General features: G+C 41.4%; 1 protein-coding gene across 1 annotated transcript in view; it reads left to right on the plus strand.

Moving 5' to 3' along the window:
• The window catches only part of LOC143296109 (uncharacterized), a 111,665-nt gene that overhangs the window by 872 nt on the left and 88,442 nt on the right, over positions 1–22,351 (plus strand). The window contains exons 2-4 of the mRNA XM_076607892.1: positions 2,551–2,769; positions 11,391–11,462; positions 12,869–12,943. Coding sequence (XP_076464007.1) covers positions 2,551–2,769; positions 11,391–11,462; positions 12,869–12,943 — 366 coding nt within the window. The remainder of the gene's footprint in view (positions 1–2,550; positions 2,770–11,390; positions 11,463–12,868; positions 12,944–22,351) is intronic.

Here is a 22,351-nt window from a genome sequence, read left to right on the forward strand (position 1 = left end):
AAGACTTGCAGGTTGGCTGTGAAAAAGGCGTCTGCTCCAGTTCGTGCATGAAGCAGTATTGTAGCCAGCTGAGCACTGGGCAACACTTAACATCTACAAACTGGGCTTCAACAGATTTGGATTCAGCACCCCCAAATCATGTGGCATCAACTGAAAAAAACCCACAACACTTACATATGACTCAAAACTAGAGGTATTCTGGTTATCGCTTGGACTTAAAAACTAAAAAAGGGAGAAGGAACAGAAAAAAAACAACCCTAAGGTTTAAGCTTTTCACTTACAACCGCAGACGTATCCAAGGTTTAGGGTTAACTGCATTATCTACTGCCCAGCCACTCGTTGGCACACACTTACTTTGCTCCAAATGGTGACTGCCTTGATAAGCATTGGAAGCAATACCTCAGCAAGTTTTGGCTTGATTTTGATGCAGTTTTGTGAAAAGAAAAGCTGTTGAGGAGCATGTCAACTTGGCTGCCAGGACGTACGGTACAGAAGAGATGGCTAGAATTTTGTTTGATTTTCTGCACTACATGGACAGTAGCAACTATGAAAACTTGATAGAAAATGAAGGTGATATTGTTGTTGATCAGATGAAGTGATTCTGGTTATCCTGGTGATGATTACATGCTACAAGTACATCAGCTGGAAGGCGACGGGGTCATGTTAGAAGTGGGTGTAGAAAAAAACAACATTATTTTAGCTTGAAACCTTCATTTTGGGGTTTTCATTTATTATGAAACCCTCCAGATGAAAGCTTCAAGCCAAAATATAGTTTACAGTGAGCTTTTGTGTTGTACTATTGTGTGATAGTGTTTGTCAGTGTTTGGCTGAGAGGGTGTATGTGGGGGTGCATGTGAATGTTAATGTTTAAAACATCATGAAAGTGGGGGAATCAACTTAATTGCACTTGATTGTTGTGTCTAATACATTTGCTAATATTCTTGCACCATTTCCACCCATAAAATAAACAAACTTGAATTTCCCTTTTTTTAGTCAAAATATTTTGTATGTTTTTTCTTCTGAAAATCCAAGTTATCTTTCCGTGATTGGGAGTTATCCTGTCAACATTGAACTTATGATGATCATATTCTCCATTCTGCAATAGCTGAGTGGTTAAAGCGTTGGACTTTCAATCCGAGGGTCCCGTGTTTGAATCTTGGTAACAGTGCCTGGTGGGTAAAGGGTGGAGATTTTTCTGATCTCCCAGATCAACATATGTGCAGACCTGTCTGTGCCTGAACCCCCTTCATGTGTATATGCACGCAGAAGATCAAATATGCACATTAAAGATCCTGTAATCCATGTCACCGTTCTGTCATTTATGGAAACAAGAACATACCCGGCATGCACTCCTCCGAAAACGGAGTGTGGCTGCTTACATGGCAGGGTAAAAATGGTCATACATGCAAAAGCCTACTTGTGTACATACGAGGGAACATGGGAGTTGCAGCCCATGAAGGAAGTAGAAGAAGAAGAAGATATTCTCCGTTCGTTTTTCTTCAAGAAAACATGCATTTTACATACTTTTGAGGATTATTTTATTTTTTGTGAATTTTTTTTAGAGGTTGGTGATTATTATGCAAAAATCACAATTAGCTCTTGAAGTGAAAGGGTTCATTCAAAGAATTTGATTCAGTTGTAAATATTTTGTTAACTCAATTAGTACTGCCAGTTAGCTACCCTGACTTTGCCCACAGTTTGTATGGGTAAGAAATAAATCGCCAAAAAGCAAATGTTAGAATTTATGAATTGAAAACTTCCAAACTGATCAGTTACATAACAAGTTAGTTGGGGACAAAATATAAAACTTCCTCCCTTCCTATGCTATCATGCATTGAGATGAAAGTATCCATATTTTTTTGTACACACACTGATGACTTGTAAATTAAACCAGGAAAGCACAAAGAGTTTCAAACAGATCAAATTCAGAACATTAAATAGCCTCGATAGGGTCCCTTTATCATCTAATTCTGTTGTCTGCCTTGTGACTGAGATGAAACTGGGTTAGACGCCATTGTTGACACACACTGTTCAGGTGAACCATTCACCTTGAAAATACCTCTCCTGCTCGCGAGCACAGCAACACACACTGCATTTATTGCTCGCAGTAGAGAGTGGAAAGGTCAGTTGAGATATTCTTAGCTCATAATGTCATTATGGAGATTAGGTGCCACTCCAAAAATTCTAAACTATCAAAGCCCTGATCAGGGCCCGTTGTCTGAAGTTGTGAACAGTAGGGCCCCAATCTAAGCCTTTCGTCCAGAGTGAGTTAAATAAACGTTTGCATTCAAATTATTTTGCCAGTTTCTTTGATAAAACTCAAAGCCAGTCATAATGTTGAGGAATGTTAAATAATGTTTGTTTAAAATATTTTTTGACATGGCAAGCATTGTTACTGCTACTCATAGACACAGTTTTGTTACTCTCAAATAATGAAAATGCTACTCTAAAGTTCATGTAAGGGTTGCTAGGTCAGCCTGATCAATATCTGTGTGTATGTGTGTGGATTGCAAATGTATTGAATGCAACAAATGCTGTTTGTTGATGCAGAAAAAGCTTCCAGGCAATCCCCTATTGCTAATTGCTCCAAGTGGCCCCACACAGAGCGGCAGTAGCCACACAGGACATGCCAAACGACTCAAGTTCTGGCAAGTCCACTTGAACAGCTTGGGAAAGACCATCCTCACCAACATGAGTGGTGGGAGTGGTGTCAGTGTGGTGTTGTGCCTTGAGCAGATGATTGGGGCTTTGCGTACCAAGGTCCTTGAGGTGAGTGGTAAAACTGAAAGCCTTGTCTGGAATTCTTTAGTTTGGATATCAGGATTGAATTGAACAGCACTGTGTTGGTTCAGTTGAAGATGTCAGAACGATGGTTCCACTAAATGAGGTTTGCTTTTCTTCTGTATTTTGAAAACAGATTTTTCTTCAGTTGACCACATTATGACCATAAGTCTTTCAGTGCTTGAAAATATTGTAACCACTACTGTCCCCTTACCATGAAATTTTTTTGGACTTGGGGGGTGGGGGAGGGGGGATAATAAGAAAAAGATCCTTGCATGAAACCCATAAGACACAAAAAAGAAAGTGATCTGAATCTGGGCTTATTTTCAAATGTTTTCTAAAACACATTGTGATTTGTATTTATTGAATATATTACATGATTATATTTTCTGAATATTTCTAAAAACAGCAGCAACAACAACAAAACAACAACAAACAAACAAAACAAAGAAACAAGCAAACTCACAAGCACTCAAAATGGAAACAAACAATAAAGATGCAATGAACCTCTGCCTATTCTTCATCAGAATTATCAGATTTATCCTCTGAATCATTCTCCAAGTTTTCTTCAAAACTCATTCATGATTTCTTCAAACATTTAAAAAGATTGCTAGTCTGAGACCATCATGGCATCACCTTTTTGAAGAAGACTTGTTTCAGTTCTTGGGAGAAAAAAACTATAACTCAACAAGAGAAATTTTTCCAATGTCCCTGATCAACACATGTACAGACCTGCTATTGCCTGAACCCCCTTTGTGTGTATACGCACGCAGAAGATCAAATATGCATGTTAAAGATCCTGTAATCCATGTCGGTGTTCGGTGGGTTATGGAAACAAGAACATACCCAGCATGCACACCCCTGAAAACGGAGTATAGCTGCCTACATGGTGGGGGTAAATAAACAAGACGATTACACGCGTAAAATGTTACATGTCTGTCTGAGTGTGTATGTGTGCATGCCTGGAATCTGATTGAATGATACAGGAAGCAAATGATGAGCGCCCATTGGCAGCCGTCATTCGGCTCTACGCAGGTAGGCAGCCCATGTTTGTAAAGCGCTTAGAGCTTGGTCTCACACCAAGAATAGGTGCTGTAAAAGTATCCATATCAATCAATCAATCAAGACTTACTTGTGATATATACTTAATCCATCGAAGGAATTAAGAAATAAGTAAATAAATGAACAAATAAGCAAATGAATAGAATAAAAACTCTGAAATGGATAATTAGGCAAAAAGACACTTCTGACCTTGACTTTTGACACTTGAATTTAAAAAACATTGTTCTGGCCAAAACAAGTCACTAGATGGCACACCTTGTTGAATAAAAATTGGATGAAAAACAAAAGTTTGCGATTATCCTTTACAAATTCCAGATAGGCCATATTGTTACCTTGATCTTTGACTAGATTCTTTTCACAGGTTGTTTTCACCATGACCAATTATTGTACCAAGTTTGCTGAAGACTATATAGAAGACCTTCTCCCTTTTCCATGCAGAAATGTTTCCTGTCAGTATCATATGCCAGGTTGTGACTTTGACCTATAAACACCGATTTTGATTTTATTTTGGGATTATGCTGTGCCATTATCCAAGTCACAAGATGATGTTTGGTTTAAAATGAATGCATATTATAATCTCTGTCTGGCTTTTTATATTTTGCCAAATAATGACATTAACCTGTTTCCTCTCATCCTGTCTTCCACATCATAAAGGGGATGACTTTAAAGGTCTTATTTATACATACCATCCTTCCTAGTTAATTTCCTATGCCACTTGTAGTTGACGAGAAAATGCCAACATTAAGGTTTACCACACACACACACACACACACACACACACACACACACACACACACAAATGTAACACACTATGCAATATGTATGGTGTGCTTTAAGTACTATAGCTTTTTGGCTTGCGTTCACATGCAGTATACATGTGACAGGAGAGGGATGCAGGGAGGGAGAGAAAGAGAGGGAAGGAGAGAGAGAGGTAATAAGAATTTAAATGATATCAAAATTTAAGAAAACATGTTGTTGTAGAGCAGCATAAAAACAAATACATGTTAAAAGGACACCCACCTGTCACACAAACAAACACATACACAAGCACACTGACACATTTATGGGTGTGTTTATCAGTGTGGCTGTGTTTACTTTTGTGAAGTGGATGAATGTCATTTTAACACCTCTCTCTCTCTCTCTCTCTCTTTCTCTCTTTCTCTCTCTCTCTCTATATATATACACACACATACCCCCTCTCTCTTTATATATATATCTATATATATAGATAGATAGATAAAGAGAAAAGAAAACAAACACGTCAATCTGTCAAATATTCCAAATTTTCGGATCGATCACGTTCCTTCCTCAAGGGATAACTTGTTTACATGTTACCAGGGTCACTCTTACACAGCTATTATGACACAAGCATGCCATGACGTACATGTTGTGATGCAATTTCACAATGCCAGGTTTCGCCCAGAGCCTAAGGAATTGCAATTGTCTATTTTCTTCTACTGTCAAACAATAAGTTCCTTAACTCACTCGGGACAGATAGTTTTCTCCCTTGCTTTTCCCCACAGACAGCCCATTTGTAAGGGGTTAGAAAAAAATCACAAAAAATACAAAACACAAAGGAACAAAATGAAACTTTCAGAACAGGTTATTGACATGCTGGGTTAGTTCATGCCAAAATATGAAAGTTCCTACCTGAATATGCTTGCTATATGTGCCATGTTGAAAATATTCCAAATTTTTAAGTCAGGATCACCTTACAGTCATATACTTTCATCAGCTCCATGAACACACAGTCACAGGGGAAAAGGTCTGTATATGCACAAAATAACTTGAATAAAGTGGGTATTGCTCAGTATTTTAAAAAAAAGTAAATTACAAATGATATTATGTGCAAATGTTACAAATTGTTACACATGGGAAATTGGAAAAAAAAAGAAAAAAAAAGAGCACACTGGCACACCGGATATTTCAGTCCCCAAGCACCATCTTCCTAGTAGTCAGTGTAGTTCTGCACTGAGTGGTATAATTGGAAGCAGGTGATGGTCTTGTTGGGTTGGCAGAGTTTGTCACAGAGGGAAACCCCACACTTTTTACACCAGTTGGGGGTCTGCCGAATCTGGACGTCCGGGTGTCTCCTGCTGCGAGCACTGCATACATGACACTTCCTGTAGTTCTTCCTGCCACTGGGGATGGGTGGCAGAGGGCAGGAGAAGTGTTCATTCTGCTTGCCACTCAGTCTGGACAGTGAAGACTGTATTGTCGATACCGCTCATTCAGGCTGTCCCCAACAGCGATGACAAAAATTTTCAGGGACATTCTACCCTGGTTCCTGTTTTTCAAGTAGATGTTGTACAGGATAGAAGTCTGAATGAGGGTGAGGGTGAAGAGATGGAAGAACAGCGCTTCATTTGTTATGAAGTGGTGGTGTGTCCATCGAGATCGATGATGACCATCGTTGTCATCCAGATGGGGGATGGGGGGAGGGTGGTGGTGGGGTGGGGGGAAGGATGCTCATGAGTCTATCTGTGAGTGCGCAGATGGCTGAATAGTCCAATCTGCGCACGAAATGTTCGCTGACAGTTGGGGCAGACAAAGACAGACATATCATTGTCAGGGAGCTTGTTTGCCCGTGACTTTCTGGCCTGCCTCTTCTGAACAGCTGCAGCAGTCCTGTTGGCCTCGCACAACTTGGCGCCTTTGTGCACAGCAGCGTGCCATTTGTTACGGTCCACTGCAGAATCCTCCCAGGAGTCAGGGTTGATATCAAATGCTTTCAGAGAGACTTTCAGAGTATCTCTGAAGCGCTTCTTCTGACCTCCGTGTGATCTCTTCCCTTGTTGCAGCTCGCCATAGAAGAGCCTTTTGGGCAGCCGATGGTCTGGCATGCGCGCCACGTGTCCAGCCCAGCGAAGCTGGGACTGCATCAGGATGGTGAAGATGCTGGGAAGGGTGGCTTTTGCGAGCACCTCTGTGTCTGGGGTCCTGTCTTGCCACTTGATGTTCAGTAGCTTCCTGAGGCATGTTGTGTGGAAGTGGTTCAGCTTCTTGGCATGTCGTTGGTACACTGTCCAAGTTTCGCAGCCGTACAGTAGTGTGGGGAGAACTACTGCTCTGTAGACCTTTAGCTTGGTCTCAAGACTAATGCCTCTTCTGTTCCAGACATTTGCACTGAGTCTACCAAAAGTTGCACTTGCTCTTGCAATCCTGACATTCACTTCATCGTCGATGGTCGCATTTCGTGACAGTGTGCTGCCAAGGTATGTGAACCGCTCCACCGCACTGAGTCTCTGACCGTTGACTGTGATGTTGGGCTCAACGTAGGGTTTCCCTGGGGCTGGCTGATGGAGAACTTCAGTTTTCCTCGTGCTGATGGTAAGGCCGAAGTTCCTGCTGGCAGTGGCAATCTTGTCGACGCTGAGTTGCATGTCAGCTTCAGATCCAGCGTTGAGGGCACAGTCATCAGCAAACAAAAAGTCTCTGATGATGTCTGTCATGACCTTCGTTTTTGCTTGAAGCCTTCTGAGGTTAAACAGCTTGCCATCTGTTCGGTACTTTAGGCCGATTCCAACATCGCCATCTCTGAAGGCATCAGTAAGCATTGCAGAGAACATGAGGCTGAACAGCGTTGGAGCCAGGACGCAGCCTTGCTTGACACCATTTGTGACAACAAAAGGAGCAGATGTTTCGCCATTGTCCTGGACTCGAGCCTGCATGCCTTCATGGAATTGGCTGACCAAGGAAATAAATTTCCGAGGGCATCCGTACTTGGCCATGATCTTCCACAGTCCCTCTCTACTCACGGTGTCAAAGGCCTTAGTGAGGTCGACATAGGTGGAGAACAGATCAGCATTTTGCTCCTGACATTTCTCTTGCAGCTGCCTTGCAGCAAACACCATGTCGGTGGTTCCGCGCTCTTTCCGGAATCCACATTGGGTCTCAGGCAAATGACCTTGGTCAAGGTGTGCTGTGAGGCGGTTTAGTAGGATCCTGGCAAGTATCTTGCCTGCGATGGAGAGCAAGGAAATGCCCCGATGGTTATCACAGGCTTGCCGGTTCCCCTTTCGCTTGTACAAGTGAATGATAGATGCATCTTTGAAATCCTTGGGGATCGTCTCTTCTTTCCACATGAGTGAGTACAGCTGATGAAGCTTCTCAGTCAGCACAGTGCCTCCATCCTTGTAGACCTCTGCTGGTATGGAGTCTGAGCCAGGTGCTTTGCCACTGGATAGCAGACGGATTGCTTTCTGGGTCTCAAGAAGTGTTGGCGGATTGTCCAGTGCTTCGTTGGTGGGGACTTGTGGGAGACGGTCTATGGCTTCATCATTTATGGAGGAAGGACGATTTAAGACACTGTTGAAGTGCTCAGCCCATCGTTTGAGAATGTTCTCCTTCTCGGTGATCAAGGTATTCCCATCTGCACTGAGGAGGGGGGATGATCCTGAGGATGTGGGGCCGTAGACTTCTTTTAAGCATAGAACCTCTTCATATCGTGCCTGTCAGCATATCCCTGGATCTCATCAGCTTTGTCACTCAGCCACTTGTCCTGCATCTGGCGTAACTTTTGCTGAACAGTCCTGCGGATGGCATTGTACACATCCTTTTTTGATGTGGACTTTGGGTTGCTCAGGTGGGCTTGATGCAGACGGCGTTTCTCATCCAGAAGCTGCTTGATTTCATCACAGTTTTCATCAAACCAGTCTTTGTGCTTTCTGGTCATGGGTCCCAGGGTCTCTGAAGCTGTACTATAGATCAGCTCACGCAGGGTCCTCCAGTCAGACTCCACATTCTGGTTGTTCAGAGAGGTGGATTCCAGACGATCTTCCAGCAGCTCCACAAAGGACTGTTTGATGGTGATGTTTTTCAGCTTAGCGATGTTGAGCCGTTTTGGAGCCTTCTGGCCTTGGGGGCGTCTCTTGGGCTGGATTCGAATATTCAGCTTCGAGACTACAAGGCGATGGTCTGTCCAACACTCGGCGCCGCACATGGTCTTTGTTACACATACATCTTGCCTATCCCTTTTCCTGACGATGACATAATCGATGAGATGCCAATGCTTTGAGCGAGGTTGCATCCATGACGTCCTGTTATGGGTAGGGAGGCAGAAAACTGTGTTGGTTATCAGCAGTTCGTGCTCAGCACATGTCTGAAGCAAAAGCAATCCATTTGGGTTGCAGTGGCCCACACCGTGCTTTCCAATCACTCCATCCCAGGAGATGTAGTCAGAGCCAACTCTAGCATTGAAGTCCCCAAGAATGATGAGCTTGTCTGCTTTAGGGATGGCAGCAATGACAGAGTGAAGGTCCTCGTAGAACTTCGCCTTCACTTCATCCGGGTTGGTCATGGTTGGGGCGTAGGCACTGACAATGGTGAGGTGCTTCTGGCCAGATGCCAGTGGGAGTTTCATGGTCATAAGCCTATCGTTGACTCCCTTTGGGATTCCAGCTAGCTTGCTGACAAGTGCTGTTTTTACTGCAAAACCAACACCAGCCTCACGTCGCTCTTCGCTTCCTCGTCCACTCCAGAAGAAGGTGTAACCAGATCCCCGTTCACAGAGCTCGCCTTCGCCTGCAAGCCGAGTCTCACTCAAGGCTGCGATGTCGATATTGTATCTGGCGAGTTCGGATGCAACTAGTGCTGTTCTCCTTTGGGGTCTGTCCGCGTTATCTCTGTCCAGGAGAGTCCTTATGTTCCAAGCACCAATGGTGAGAGGAATGATCCCTGATTTTTTCTTTTCTTTCTCTTTGTTTCGACCGCTGATGTAGGGTCCCCGCCAGCCGCGGTATGCTGGCCAGGGTGATATGGAGCAGGCAATTTTTAGGGCACCTTTTCTAGCCCCTTCCTCATGCCAGGGAGGTGAGCAGTGCATTCCTAAAGAGGGCTGCTCAGACGCTCAGACGGCTGCCGAGCTCCATCGCTGCTCCTGTCGACGAAGAACGACCCTATGGCCTGAGCCGCCTGCGTGCAGGTCTGCGGCTGCGACTGCCAGTGTACCCACACCTGTCGTTTCGTCGCTCGCCTGTCGCCACAGGACTTGGGGGTGATGAAATGATGAAGGATGAAAGGTCATTTAGGATGACTGATGACTTGCGCGATGAGTTTGTTTAAAGTGAAGAGGAGTTGCGCAACGTCGACCTCACTCTCTCGTCCGGGTCCACCAATTTCCAGTGGCAAGACTAAGTCGAGACGACTGGAGGATGAGCACGGATGCAGTGGATGACCAAGATATCCTTTCGGTGTCTCATCTTGCTCTCTGCACTCCACAGTGCGTTGCTGTAACCGCCTTCCTCTCCGTTGAACCGATAGGTTTCTTCCGCAGATTCTGCCGGATCCAGGCTTCGCATGCATGGGTAGACACACCCCGGGGGCCAACTGCGTGTGGCATGCACACAGCACGGTGGAGCTAGATGGCCGTCGGTGGCTCTCCTGAGCCGACGCCCTTTTATGGATCTCCATAAGGGTGTCTAGCCACCCGCCTCACCAGTCCCAGAAGGGAGTGGTGGGAGTGCCGGTTTAGTCGTCGGCAACCCGACCCTGAACAGGTTGTACTGGATTACAGGTTACCAGTAGCAGATCTAATGACCTGACCTGACAGGGTGTTATGAAGTACCTGATTGGTAAAGTCATGGAATAGATGGAAATAAGTTAAAAGCTTGATACAAGCATATACATATAAAATGTTTTGATATTTGTGAAAACGTACCTATGAATGGATATTAGTGAAAGGCTAAGAATGTATATCAAAGCACATTTTCAAGAGATCTTTGCAAATTTGCTTTTTGATGGTGAGCATAAAAATACAATTTGGTGAAAAGCTAAGAATGTCTATCAAAGCACATTTTCAAGAGATCTTTGCAAATTTGCTTTTTGATGGTGAGCATAAAAATACAATTTTGATGAACTTAAGCAGTTTATATAATGTCATCATCTCATTGCAGTAATTCCATTGTTGATCTGAAGGAAAATAAGAGAGAACCAAAAATGAATTTTTGTGTAGAGTGTTTGTTTATTCATCGAAGCTGGAAAGCTGCATATGAAAAGATGGGAAGTTTGAAACTTTGATGTAGATCTATGTTATGTGGAAGAAGATATCCAATCTGCGAATTGTGATCATGATTTTGAAAAATAACTGGAATAATGTTTCCGTTAATCAAAGCAGGAAAGTTGTGATAAAGACAGGTACATTTTTAAACTTCAATGGATATGTTTTATGATTGTCTGATAAATGAGGAGAAGCAGAAAGAAGTAGTATGATTGTAAAACAATGAGATGCCGATCAGTGTGGGCTGCTTTAGCTACAATGATCTGTTTTCCAACACACAACTTTCAGTTTGACAAACACATGTTTCAGGTGGTGAGTGAAAGTATCAATGTTTCAGGTGGTGAGTGAAAGTATGATTTAATCAATAGGCCTACGCATAAATACTGTCAGCCCCTTCCTCCATTCCACATCCCTCTGGAGGGCACCACGAGTGTATTCAGTTTTGTTTTAGTATTGTTTAAATCAGAAGGAATCACATATTAGCCATGAAGACTTCACATCTTTGTTTTAACTTGTTTCTGAAGCTTGAATGTTTCATTTCTGTTTTCAGCAAAAAAGTCATCATCCTGGCCGACCAATTATTTTGGTTGGATGGAACGTTGGTGCTCTGGTTGCATGTCATGTAAGTTAGATCTGTTTTCTTAGTTTTGCGTGCATGTATATTGGTCTGTGCTTGGCCTGGCTTGTACAGGTCATGGAAAACTGAAGTAATGGACATTTCATAATTATTTTCAAGGATTGAAAAAGGAATGGTATTTAAAGATTTGAGTTCAGTCATGGAAAAGTCCTGTATTTAAAAATAAGGATCGAATATTTTTTTTTAAAGTGACTGAATTTTTTGTTTGTTTTGTTGATAGTTTGGTTTTGGTGTTTTGTTTGTTTGTTTGTTGTTGTTGTTTTTTTGTTGTTTGTGTGTGTGTGTGTGTGTGTGTGTGTGTGTGTGTAAGTTCCTGTTAAACTGTTAAATCAGCTGAAAAAATGAGGAAAGGAATGGCATATGTCCTTGAAATGCTTTTTATGGCTGATTTGGGATGAGTGGGTTGGGATGGTGGTATTAACCCATTCAGTGCCAGAATTTTTTTGTGAAAAAGTGTTCTTCCCTTGCCAGGAAATTTTGAGGATTCTGGGGTAATAAATAAATGAAGTTCTAAGAATTCTAAGAATATGGGAAGGAATGTGGCAGAATGGGTAACCTGCTTATCTGCCAGTATAGTGTCTGTGAGAGTCGGGGAATGTGCCTATTACTAAATCCGAGATGCAGAAGACAGTTCTGCAGTTGGAAAACAAATCTCCAGGAAAAAACAACATAACAAATGAAATGATATAATCTGTATTGCCTCATATCATTGACATTGCAACAGATTTACTTAATAACCTATTTTTTTAAATAGGTGTATATATCCAAATATATGGTAAAAAGGAGCTAGTGTACCAATATATAAGATTGGATGCCCCACAAATATGGATTACCACTTTGGATCTAATTATTTACTGGCCAAAGAACAAGCTAGTTTCAGGAGAAAATTTAGAACCTCAGATCAGTTTTTTTATTCTGTCAAATTTAGTAAATGCAGTTTTAACCCCTAGGCTGCCTGGCTAATGAGATAACTCGGCACAGCCATGTACACTTCCCTGCCAGGGCAATGAGATAACTGTCACTGAAATTTTCAGACTTTTCCCTGGTTTGTATTGAGTTTGTTGGTAAAAACACTGGTAGCTTTAGCTTGGGGAATCTTTCCAGATTTTATTGATTGCTAGAAACACCATCTTCATCATGGGATAGTCCCTTATTTGAATGATTTTAGTTTGTTGATTGTGGCCATTACAAGGAGGATGAGGATGATACAGTTCCTTCTGTCGAGTGCTACTGGTATCATGCACAGAGCTGTTTGGCCTTCATTTTTATGAAAAAAATTATTACATTTAGAAATGACAATACTATTTTCCTCTTGCTGTTCCCAAAACATACTGAATTCAAGCATCATTATCAGAATTTGTAATGCTTTTCTCAAATTATTGTGTTTTCAGGTGTCTTTGGTAGAGTCTGTGAATGCTGTCGTCTGCCTTGGATTTCCCTTCACAGGTTTACATGGACCTAGAGGAGTGAGTCTTGTAGTTTATTATCCCTCTGTCTGTCTCTCTATATACAAAAATCTAGAAAAATAGCTATGTCTCAACCCAAAATATTTTGCCTCATGATTTTAATTAGCATTTGGATTGCAAGGATTAGTGTTCAGTTATAGTGTGGTTTTAAGACAGCTTGACATTCTGTTTCTTGCCCAGAAGAAAAGAAAATGATTCTGGACAGACCACACAGGGTGTCACAAATTGTGACATTGACATGCTTATTGCATACTAGTATTTTAACCCCTAGGCTGCCTATATGACGAGATAACTTGTCATGGAAAGCATGTACGCTTCGCTGCCACAATGACGAGATAACTCGTCATCGAAATATTCTGACTTTTCCCTGCTTTGCATTAAGTTCGTTGACCAAAATGCTGGTAGCTTTAGCTTGGGGAATCTTTCTAGATTCTATTCATAGCTAGAAACACCATCAACGTCATGAGGCAGTCCTTTATTTGAATGTTTTGGTTGGGTTACTGTCCCAGTGTTTGCCTGGCTCCTCTCCTCACTTGCTCTCAACTAAATGTCGGACTGACGCCATGCTCAAGTCATGCGATCATGGCGAACTAAATCAACGATTGCTTTCTTTGGCTGATGCTCAGAAAGAATTGAAGCATAAATTCGAAGGAGAAGACAGTGGTGAACATTTATAGGATGAGTTGATAGAAAATAAAGGGAGCAATCAAGAGAGTGGCCAAGATGCGACTTATCAGTGAGTGATGCCGGCTGTTCAGCTCTAGTAGACGACAGAAGTCACCGAATTTTTAGCAGGACACAGTGTGAGCAATATTCTTGGCACTCAGCCAACGCGGTCTGATGAGAACTGGACTGACCTTGTGAGAGGGGTGAAGAGGAGGGGGGTGGAGACTGAGGGGGCGTGGCCTCACATCCATATTATCACTTGGAGAATCACAATGCATTGTGTATCTATTTCTTTTTCAATTTTTTTTTATATTGTGGTGGTTCTAGTATGATTTTGTGTGTGCAGATATCCATTTGTCCAGAAAATATGATATTTTAGTGCAAATTACCTGACAAATGTTTGTAATGAACAAGTTGAAAATGTGACAAAAAAACAAAACACTGATTTCAAAACAACAGCATGTCACTGAAATATATAAAATGGGAAAACATGTGTTTTGTATTCTTTATTCATTTACCTTTCAGAAAATATATACTTTTATGGGTCTTTCTCCAATAACAAAGAGTACAGAATTTTTGGAAAATTTATACCCGTTTTTTGTGAAAAAACCCTGGCAAATAGATTTCACTTAAATCTTATTTTCCTGGCAGTAAAAGGGTTAAAGAGGGTACTGAATTAACTAAAATGAACATGCTTAATGTTCAAGATAAGACTTAATCTACATGTTCTTCTGCCAATAATTTACCAGACAGTTTGTCACTGGTCACTGTGGAAATCATTCAGGATATTTTTGTTGAGAAGTATCTGAGCCGTAAAGTCATGTATAAAAAGGGAAAAAAAGGAACAGATTAAAAGTGAAACAGAAATTAACATATACCGATGAGTTGTTTATTAAGTTTGACTGTCTAGCACATACCACTTCAAAATCCAATTGAAAAGTAGAATACAGATCAGCTGATGTAGTTTAGCCATTGTCAAATTGCAGTTATGCAAATTAATCCTAAAGAAAATAACCCTAGAATAGGAGATTACCAGAAATAGATTTTTGTGCGGAGTGCTTGACAAGTGTTTGGTGACTTTGTTTTGTTTTATCAAAGCTCGAAAGTCATGGTAAGATGGGGGAAAGTTAGAAACTTTGACAGATTCACAGTATCATGGAATGCGTGGGCTGCTTTAGATGAAATAGTTCCATTTCCAGCACACAGTCAGTTGTTTCAGATGATAAGCAAAAGTAGGATTTGGATGACCATAAACTTACTCATAATTTTACACACAAATCACATAGGATGAAAAGGTAAAATTTTAATAATGCAAAAAAGCCCCCCTCTCCCAGCCTCCCCCCCTCAAAAAAGAAAAGAAAAAGAAATATATATTTATGTATGTTAATGTATGTATATTTGTGAGGCCAACAACCATAAATTACCATAAATTAAAAATTCACAGTGTTTCTTTCCCCTCTCTTGCTTTTTTCCCTGTTGAGGGAGGGGATCTACTTGTGTACAATCAGGTAAAAGAGAGAATGAATGTGTGTGTGTGTATGTGTGTGTGTGTGTGTGTGGACTCCACATATTTTTCAGTCTTCATTCACTGAGCAATTCAAAATGAAACTGAAAAATAAGAATTTGAAATTCAATGAAAATATGACAGTCTTTGGTTTCCACACAGACGTGATTGCAGACTTCGTTCTTGCAATGATCACTGGTGAAACATACAGCTTCAAGAGAAAATGGTTACCATACTTTCCATTGGTTGGAAACGAGATATAAAAATGTGTTTGCTTTGTTGTTATTTTTTACAGTAAAGTGTAAAGTATAAATCTCAAGACTCCAATAGGATTTGTGTGAAATAATCGTTTCTATACTATACAAGAATAGAAAATCATAATTCATTTTTGATATATGCAAAACTAAAAATTAAAGCAATGTTAGTATAGAAAGTATGTACATTAGAATATATACAAATGATTATTCTCTGTTGTATGAATATTTTAAATGATTCATTCAAAGTAGTTTTCCTCAGAATACTGTATATGCTTTTTATGTATTTTTCCTTTTTGTTTGCTTATTTTATGTTTCGTCTGTTTTGTCCTCCTCTCCTTTTCCATGTATATATTCACATTAAATTTTTATGTGAATTTAAAATAATAAATAAAATGAGAGGGTATATATTGATTTACATTCTTTGTTACAATAAAAAAAAAAGGGGGGGGGGGAAATAAAGGACAAAATGGACAGATGTACTATACAACAGAGCAGGAAAAAAAGAAAAGAAAAAGAGAAAAATAAAGAGAATGTACGGGTTCTGTTTAGCAACACCAGTTAGCATCATCAAATTTATAATCAAAGGCTAAATTGCCCAGGTCAAAACAGAGACATACTCAATGAAGACACCAAAATTTCTGGTGTCCCTGCTATTCTGCTTTCCACACTGCAGGACCTGCTTATCTTTCTGACCTTATCAGTGTTTACACTCCCACAAGAAATCTCCGCTCTTCCTCTGACTGTTACCTTTTGAAACTTCCTCGTGTCAATACAAGAACCTATGGTGAACGTTCTTTCTTCTTTGCTGTTCCTCACATCTGGAACAACCTGATTCTATTTCTGCTTTTCGCTCATCACTAAAGACTCATATTTTTAAAACCTATCTATAAGTACTCTCAGCTTCCTTTTCTCCAACACCACCTATGTCAGCTCACTTTGGATGTATGTAGAGTGGGAAAGGGAGAGTGGGAGTGGGGGGAGGGGTTTTTGAGAAAGAGTGGTCATGAATGTTTTATGTTACTTGTAATATTTTCCTTTCATGTAAAGCGCCCTGAGCTCTTAGTGAGAAAGGGCGCTATATAAACATACATTATTATTATTATTATTATTATCATGGAACCACACAGTATTAACAATAGCATACTTTGATGTATGAATGTGAAAGTGTGTTTGGGAGGAGGCATGAGGTGGGTGGGTGGAGGTTTGGATTTGTTTTCTGACCTAGCATGTGTACAGATGCACGATTGTGTGTATATCCAGTATTCACAGTCTAATTCACAAAAAAGAAAACCATGACATTATATCCTTTATGAACTTGAGCTGACAAAAAATGTCAGAAGGCAAACTCAGTAAATGATAGGTCAATTAATCAAATTAACAAACCCTAAACGTTGATTAATCAGTAAGGTGACACATGTTCCTTTTCTATTCATCCCAATCAGGAGTTTGAAAATTTGTGTAAAGCAAATTAAGTGTTTCTAAGACAGTCTGGCACAAAACCAGTGTGAGGTTAAAAAAAAAAAAAAAAAAAAAAAAAAATCTCCCCAGAGAGAGTGCATCGATACAGTAAGAGCACCACCCTTTTTTTCTTCCTGCAAGTTTATTTGTTTTCCTATGAAAGTGGATTTTCCTACGTTATTTTACCAGGGACAACCCTCATGCATGCTGTAGTAGTGTTGCTCTGTATATCAACATTGCCATTACTGGTCGCCAACTTTCTTCAACAGTGCTTTCACTGTTTGCATGCCTGTCTCTGCTTCACCATTTGAGGAGGCATAATACAGCTGCTGGTAAGGTGAATAAATCTGTCATTCCTAGCAAATGTCTTGAACTGTCCAGCTGTGAAATGGGGACCATTGTCGGACATGCAGATTTTCTGGGATCCGATAATGTGAAAATATAATCTGCATGATTGACAACAGTAGTAGCTGAAGTGTTCTTCAGGTAGGCAAGTTAAATGTAGCGTGAGTAATAATCTATCACGAGCAGGTACTGTTCTTTGTTCAAATAAAAAATATCCACAGCGACCTTCTGCCATGGATAGTCAGAAGGTGGGGGAGGTGGGGGGTGGGGGTGGGGGGGGGGGGGGTTGGGATCAGGGGCTCTAGTGCTATCTCCCTCTCTTTTCTGCAGATTTGGCAGCTCTCTACCATGTTTTCAATCTGGGATGAAAGTCCTGGCCACCACATGCCTACTCTGGCTCTGGCATAACACTTGACAAAGCCTTGATGTCCAGTGTGTATTCCTTGCAGCATTTCAAGCCTCAGTTTTTTTGGGGGGAGATAATCAGTCTCATGCCATGCAACAGCAGGTTGTCTTGAACACTGATGTCATAGCGAGCACACCAGTAAGGCTTCAGTTGGATCTGGTGGGCATGTTTCTGGCCATTTGTCTCTGCAATTATTTATCAGTTTCTGGCACAGTGTATGTTGCTGAAGTTCTCTTCGTATCTCATTCAGTCTTTTCTCTGTTGCTGGAATATTCATGATGACTTGGTTAACCATATAAGACTGAGGTCATCTTCAGATTCTTTGTCTTTTTGCATCACTGGTGATGTTAGTGCTCTTGGAAAAGCATCAGTAGTCACAAGATTCTTCCCTACTTGTATTCCATGTTGTATTGGAATCGCATGAGTCGCATGCAAAATCTCTGGATCCTTGGTGATAGTTCATCAATGTTCTTTGTCATCAGAAGTGCAAGCAGCGGTCTATAATCTGTCTCTGTGGTAAGATCTTTCAGTTCGATGATATATTCAGAGAATTTCACACGCCCACATCACTCTGAGGGAGAAGACTGGCCTGTACCTCCTGGAGGGTCAATACCTTGCCATGATTGGGGTTAGTGGCCAGTGATAGAGCGAGCTGTGCCAGAGGGGGCATGAGTACTTTTGGAAGTTTATTGCTTTCTTGGCTTTAATTGACAGCCTGTAGCTGACCGGGCTGAACACATGGTTGGTTCGCATTGCTGCCCCAGGTCGTGAATGAGGGCCAAACTAAAAGTGACCCACTGGCCCTTTCACTGTTCTCTATTCTTCTCTTTACTGGTCCTCTTTCTATCTTCAGCTCTCCATCAAGCCTTCTTTTCCACATCCTTTTTTCTGTGCAGTCTTCTTTAGGCCTGCCATGTTTGCCGTACAGTGCGACCTTTGATGGAGATTGAGAGACCACACTGCTCTCAACACATCTCTTTGGTTAGGACCTCTCCTAGACAGGAGGGACACATTGACCTCTGTGTATCTGTTGGATACCCTTTAGGTGGGGCTGGGTCAAGACAGGCAGTTTGGAGGCTGATTAAGGTAACCCCTGTAGTGTCCAGTTCTCTGTTCCCAGAAGCTGGGCATGATCAGGGGGGATAGAATCAGATGAATCAGATCTGAACTGTTTGGTGTATATCCCTCCTGAAACCTGGAAAGGGTCAGGGCTGTTTTCCTTCGACCCTGGCTCCTAAGTTGGACACCATGATGAGTGGATAAAGGAGGGACGATTTTTAACTCACTCAGGACGGCAAGTTTTCTCCCTTGCTTCTCCCCATGGACGGTCCATTTGTAAGGGTTTGGAAAAAAATTACGAAAAATGCAAAATACAGAGCAAGAAAATGAAACTTTCAGAACTGGTTTATTACATGTTGGGCTATTACGTATAAAAATTTAAAAAAATCAAATTTCTTATCTTATTTTTACAGTTTCGCCATTATGCAGAAAATAATGCCAATTTTTCACCCCAAACCACCATACCCATGCTCGCTTTCTGCACTTAATTCACTTTCTTCTCTGTCACCATCCACCTCTTCGATGTCCGACCCTTCAGTTTGTTGCATTTCAAGTACTTCGGCAACACTAAAACGTTGCCGTTGCTGCTTTGTTCGCTTTGCAACATTTTGAGAAGAACCTGCTTCAGACGCCATTTGCTAACAGGTTGCCATGCGAGCAGGTGACCAGTCAGTGACTTTGTCAGCGTGTGTGCGAGACAGGCCACACATGACAGACTGGCCAATCATACCATTCGGTTGTGGAGTGACCCAGAATAACGCACTCTGCTTGGCTAATCACATTAACAGCGTGTGATGGATTTTTATTTTTGGAAAATGCTATTCCATTCCGTCGTCTGAATCCTAATGCATTTTATGTAGGAATGCTCATGCATTCCGTCATCCAGAGAGAGTTAATTATTCATAACCATGAATTCCAATTCAAATCATTTCCCCCAAAAGGAAGAGAGCAGGGACAGAAAGAGACTCAGTCTGTTGAGTTGGAGCTAGAGAGGCTTCTGGGTTCTGGGCTGGTGGTTCATAGATCAGTCCAAGAAGGTTTCTGCTCACAAAGAGCTGAAGTGTTGGAAAGGGGTTAATCATTGCCCTGATCTGAAGGGGGTCTCTGAGGTTGAGATCAGAAATGAATTAGTGCTTCAGGGAGTCACAGACGTACATCAAGTTATGGTCCACAACGTGTTGGACACTTTTTACTCATCTTTTTGTTGCCCCAGTCTTTCAAAGGTCATCAGAGTGGGCTATTTGCAGGTGAACATATTTCTGTACATGCCATCACCTCTCTGGTACTTTAACCTTTTCACATCCGAAACTATTTCAGTATTTGTGATTATTGCAAAATAATCACCAACCTCTATTAAAAAAAAATTTTTTTAATTAAAATTATGCTTGAAAGTTCATACAAATAAATGTTTTCTTGAAGGAAAGTGAATGGAGAATAAAAGTATTATAACTTCAATATTGACAGGATGAGATAACTCCCAATCAGAGGAAGATAATTCAGATTTTTAGAAGAAGAAAAAATACACAGAATATTTTTTGGGGGAAAAAAAGAGAAGAAAATTGAAGTTTGTTTATTTTATGGGGGGGAAATGGTGCTAGAATATTAACAAGTGCATCAGACACAACAACAGAGTGCAATTATGTTGTTTCCTGCAGGTTGTTTTAAACATAAACACTAGACATAGCCACTTCCATACACCCACACACACACCCTCCCACCCAAACACCCACAAACACTATCTCACAATATTACAACTCCAAACCTCACTGTCAACAATATTTCCACATGAAGCTTTCATCTGGAGGGTTTCATAACAATATTTCCACATGAAGCTTTCATCTGGAGGGTTTCATAGTTGATGAAAACCCCAAAATGAAGGTTTCAAGCTAAAATACATGTATTGGGTTTTTTCTATACCCACTTCTGACAAGACCCCGCTCCCTTCCTGTTGATGTACCTTGTAGCAACTTGTCATCATCAGAATAGCCAGAATCACTAAAGTCAATCAACAACATTACTTTCGTTTTCTGTCACATCTTCATGATTGCTATTGTCACTGTTGTGCAGAAAATCAAACAGAATTCTAGCCAGCTCTTCTGTACTGTATCTTCTGGCAGCAATGTTGAAATGCTCAACAGCTTTTCACTTTATAAAATGGGGAAAAAAAAGAAGAAAAAAATGCATCAAAATTGAGCCAGACCTGCAGAGAAATTGCTTCAAACACTCAAGGCAGTCGCCATTTGCAAGTGAGGTAAGCATATGCGAATGAGTGGCTGGACACCTGATTATGCAGTTACCCCTAAACTGCAGATATATCTGCAGTCGGAAATGAAAGGCTTAAGGTCGGCTACAACCAGGAACGTTACAAGGAGGAAGAGGTGTGTGGCATCTGCTTTAAGGCAGTTCACTAGGGTGAGTGTGATGGTCCATCCCTTTGGGTGAACTGTGGAGGCAGCCACTCCTCTTCTTCCAAGGACTAACCCTCCTGCAAGAAAGAAAAGGACATCCAGAGAGTGAAAACAGAGCAGAAGATCCCCTTTTTTGAGGCAAAAAAGATTGTGGAAGTTGTGGAAGCCAGTTTGCAGAAAGCAGGATCTTCCTTTGTAGCATTCGCATGGTCCAAAGTCAGCGTCACTGTTCAGACAGTTCACAAGAATGCAGACAGGCATGCCAGTTAGGGCAAACAAGTCTTCAGCCTCAGGTGGATGTGTTGTATCCATCCATCCCCACCCTGCACGGCAGTCTACAGGGGCTGCTGAGCACATTTGGAAAGCCTTTGCAGGAGAGGCATGGTATCTGCCCCTCGTCCTTCCCCACGTCATTTGCCCCTCAAGCTGGCGAGAATGCCAGAAAGCCCCCTCCCCCACCAAAACCAAATAAGGAGGGAAAGCCTGCTGGCTCTACTTGGTTGCGGGTGGTGGGGGTGGTGGATGTTCTGGCTTGGCAGAGATTTATATGTCTCAAATTTAAAGGACAGGAAAAGAATCTAGAAAGATACAGGTCAGCAAATTGCTTTTCGGTTTTGTCTGACCGTGGGCCATTGCAGATAGAGGAATGGGAGGTAGAGATGGACTTGTGTGTTTTGAGGCTGCTACAGTTTTATCTTCGTATATGGCTTTAGTCCATGGAACATCCATGGTTTTTATGCAAATTATCAGGAACTCCAGTTGGTTTGTTAAAAGTTTAAACATTCAGTGCTGGTTTAGCAGGAAACTGCAGAGACAGATGGCAAGCATTTAACTAATCAAGTTTTAATGCAATTTTTCTAACCAGCTCAGCCCAAGTATGAGGGAGTGATGGGAGGCATTGCTTTGTTGTTGTTTTTTACACGTCACTTTTATACAGTACTGGTTCTCTTAACACACCTTTATAGGCGGTGGCAGCAAGAGGCACGCTACATAAAACTATCACTATCTGTTCTATCTTCCTCCTTCTGTTCTTCTTCTGAGGCAGGACCTTATTAATCTTGTCAACCACCTTCCATGTCCTTTTTTGCTGTTGGGTGACTTAATGGCCACTCCCCACTTTAGGGTAGAGATGAGACATCAGCCTGAGGTCTTCTCTAGGAAAACATTTTCTCGGACATGGACTTATGCTGTCTGAATCACAAATCTACTACTTATCTTCACTTTTCTTCTGGGAAGCTTTCGTGTCTAGATCTGTCGGTGTGCGATCTACCGGGCTATGAATGGAAAGTGAATGACAATATGCAT

Source organism: Babylonia areolata, chromosome 2 (assembly GCF_041734735.1).
Source record: "Babylonia areolata isolate BAREFJ2019XMU chromosome 2, ASM4173473v1, whole genome shotgun sequence".
Classification (NCBI taxonomy): domain Eukaryota; kingdom Metazoa; phylum Mollusca; class Gastropoda; order Neogastropoda; family Buccinidae; genus Babylonia; species Babylonia areolata.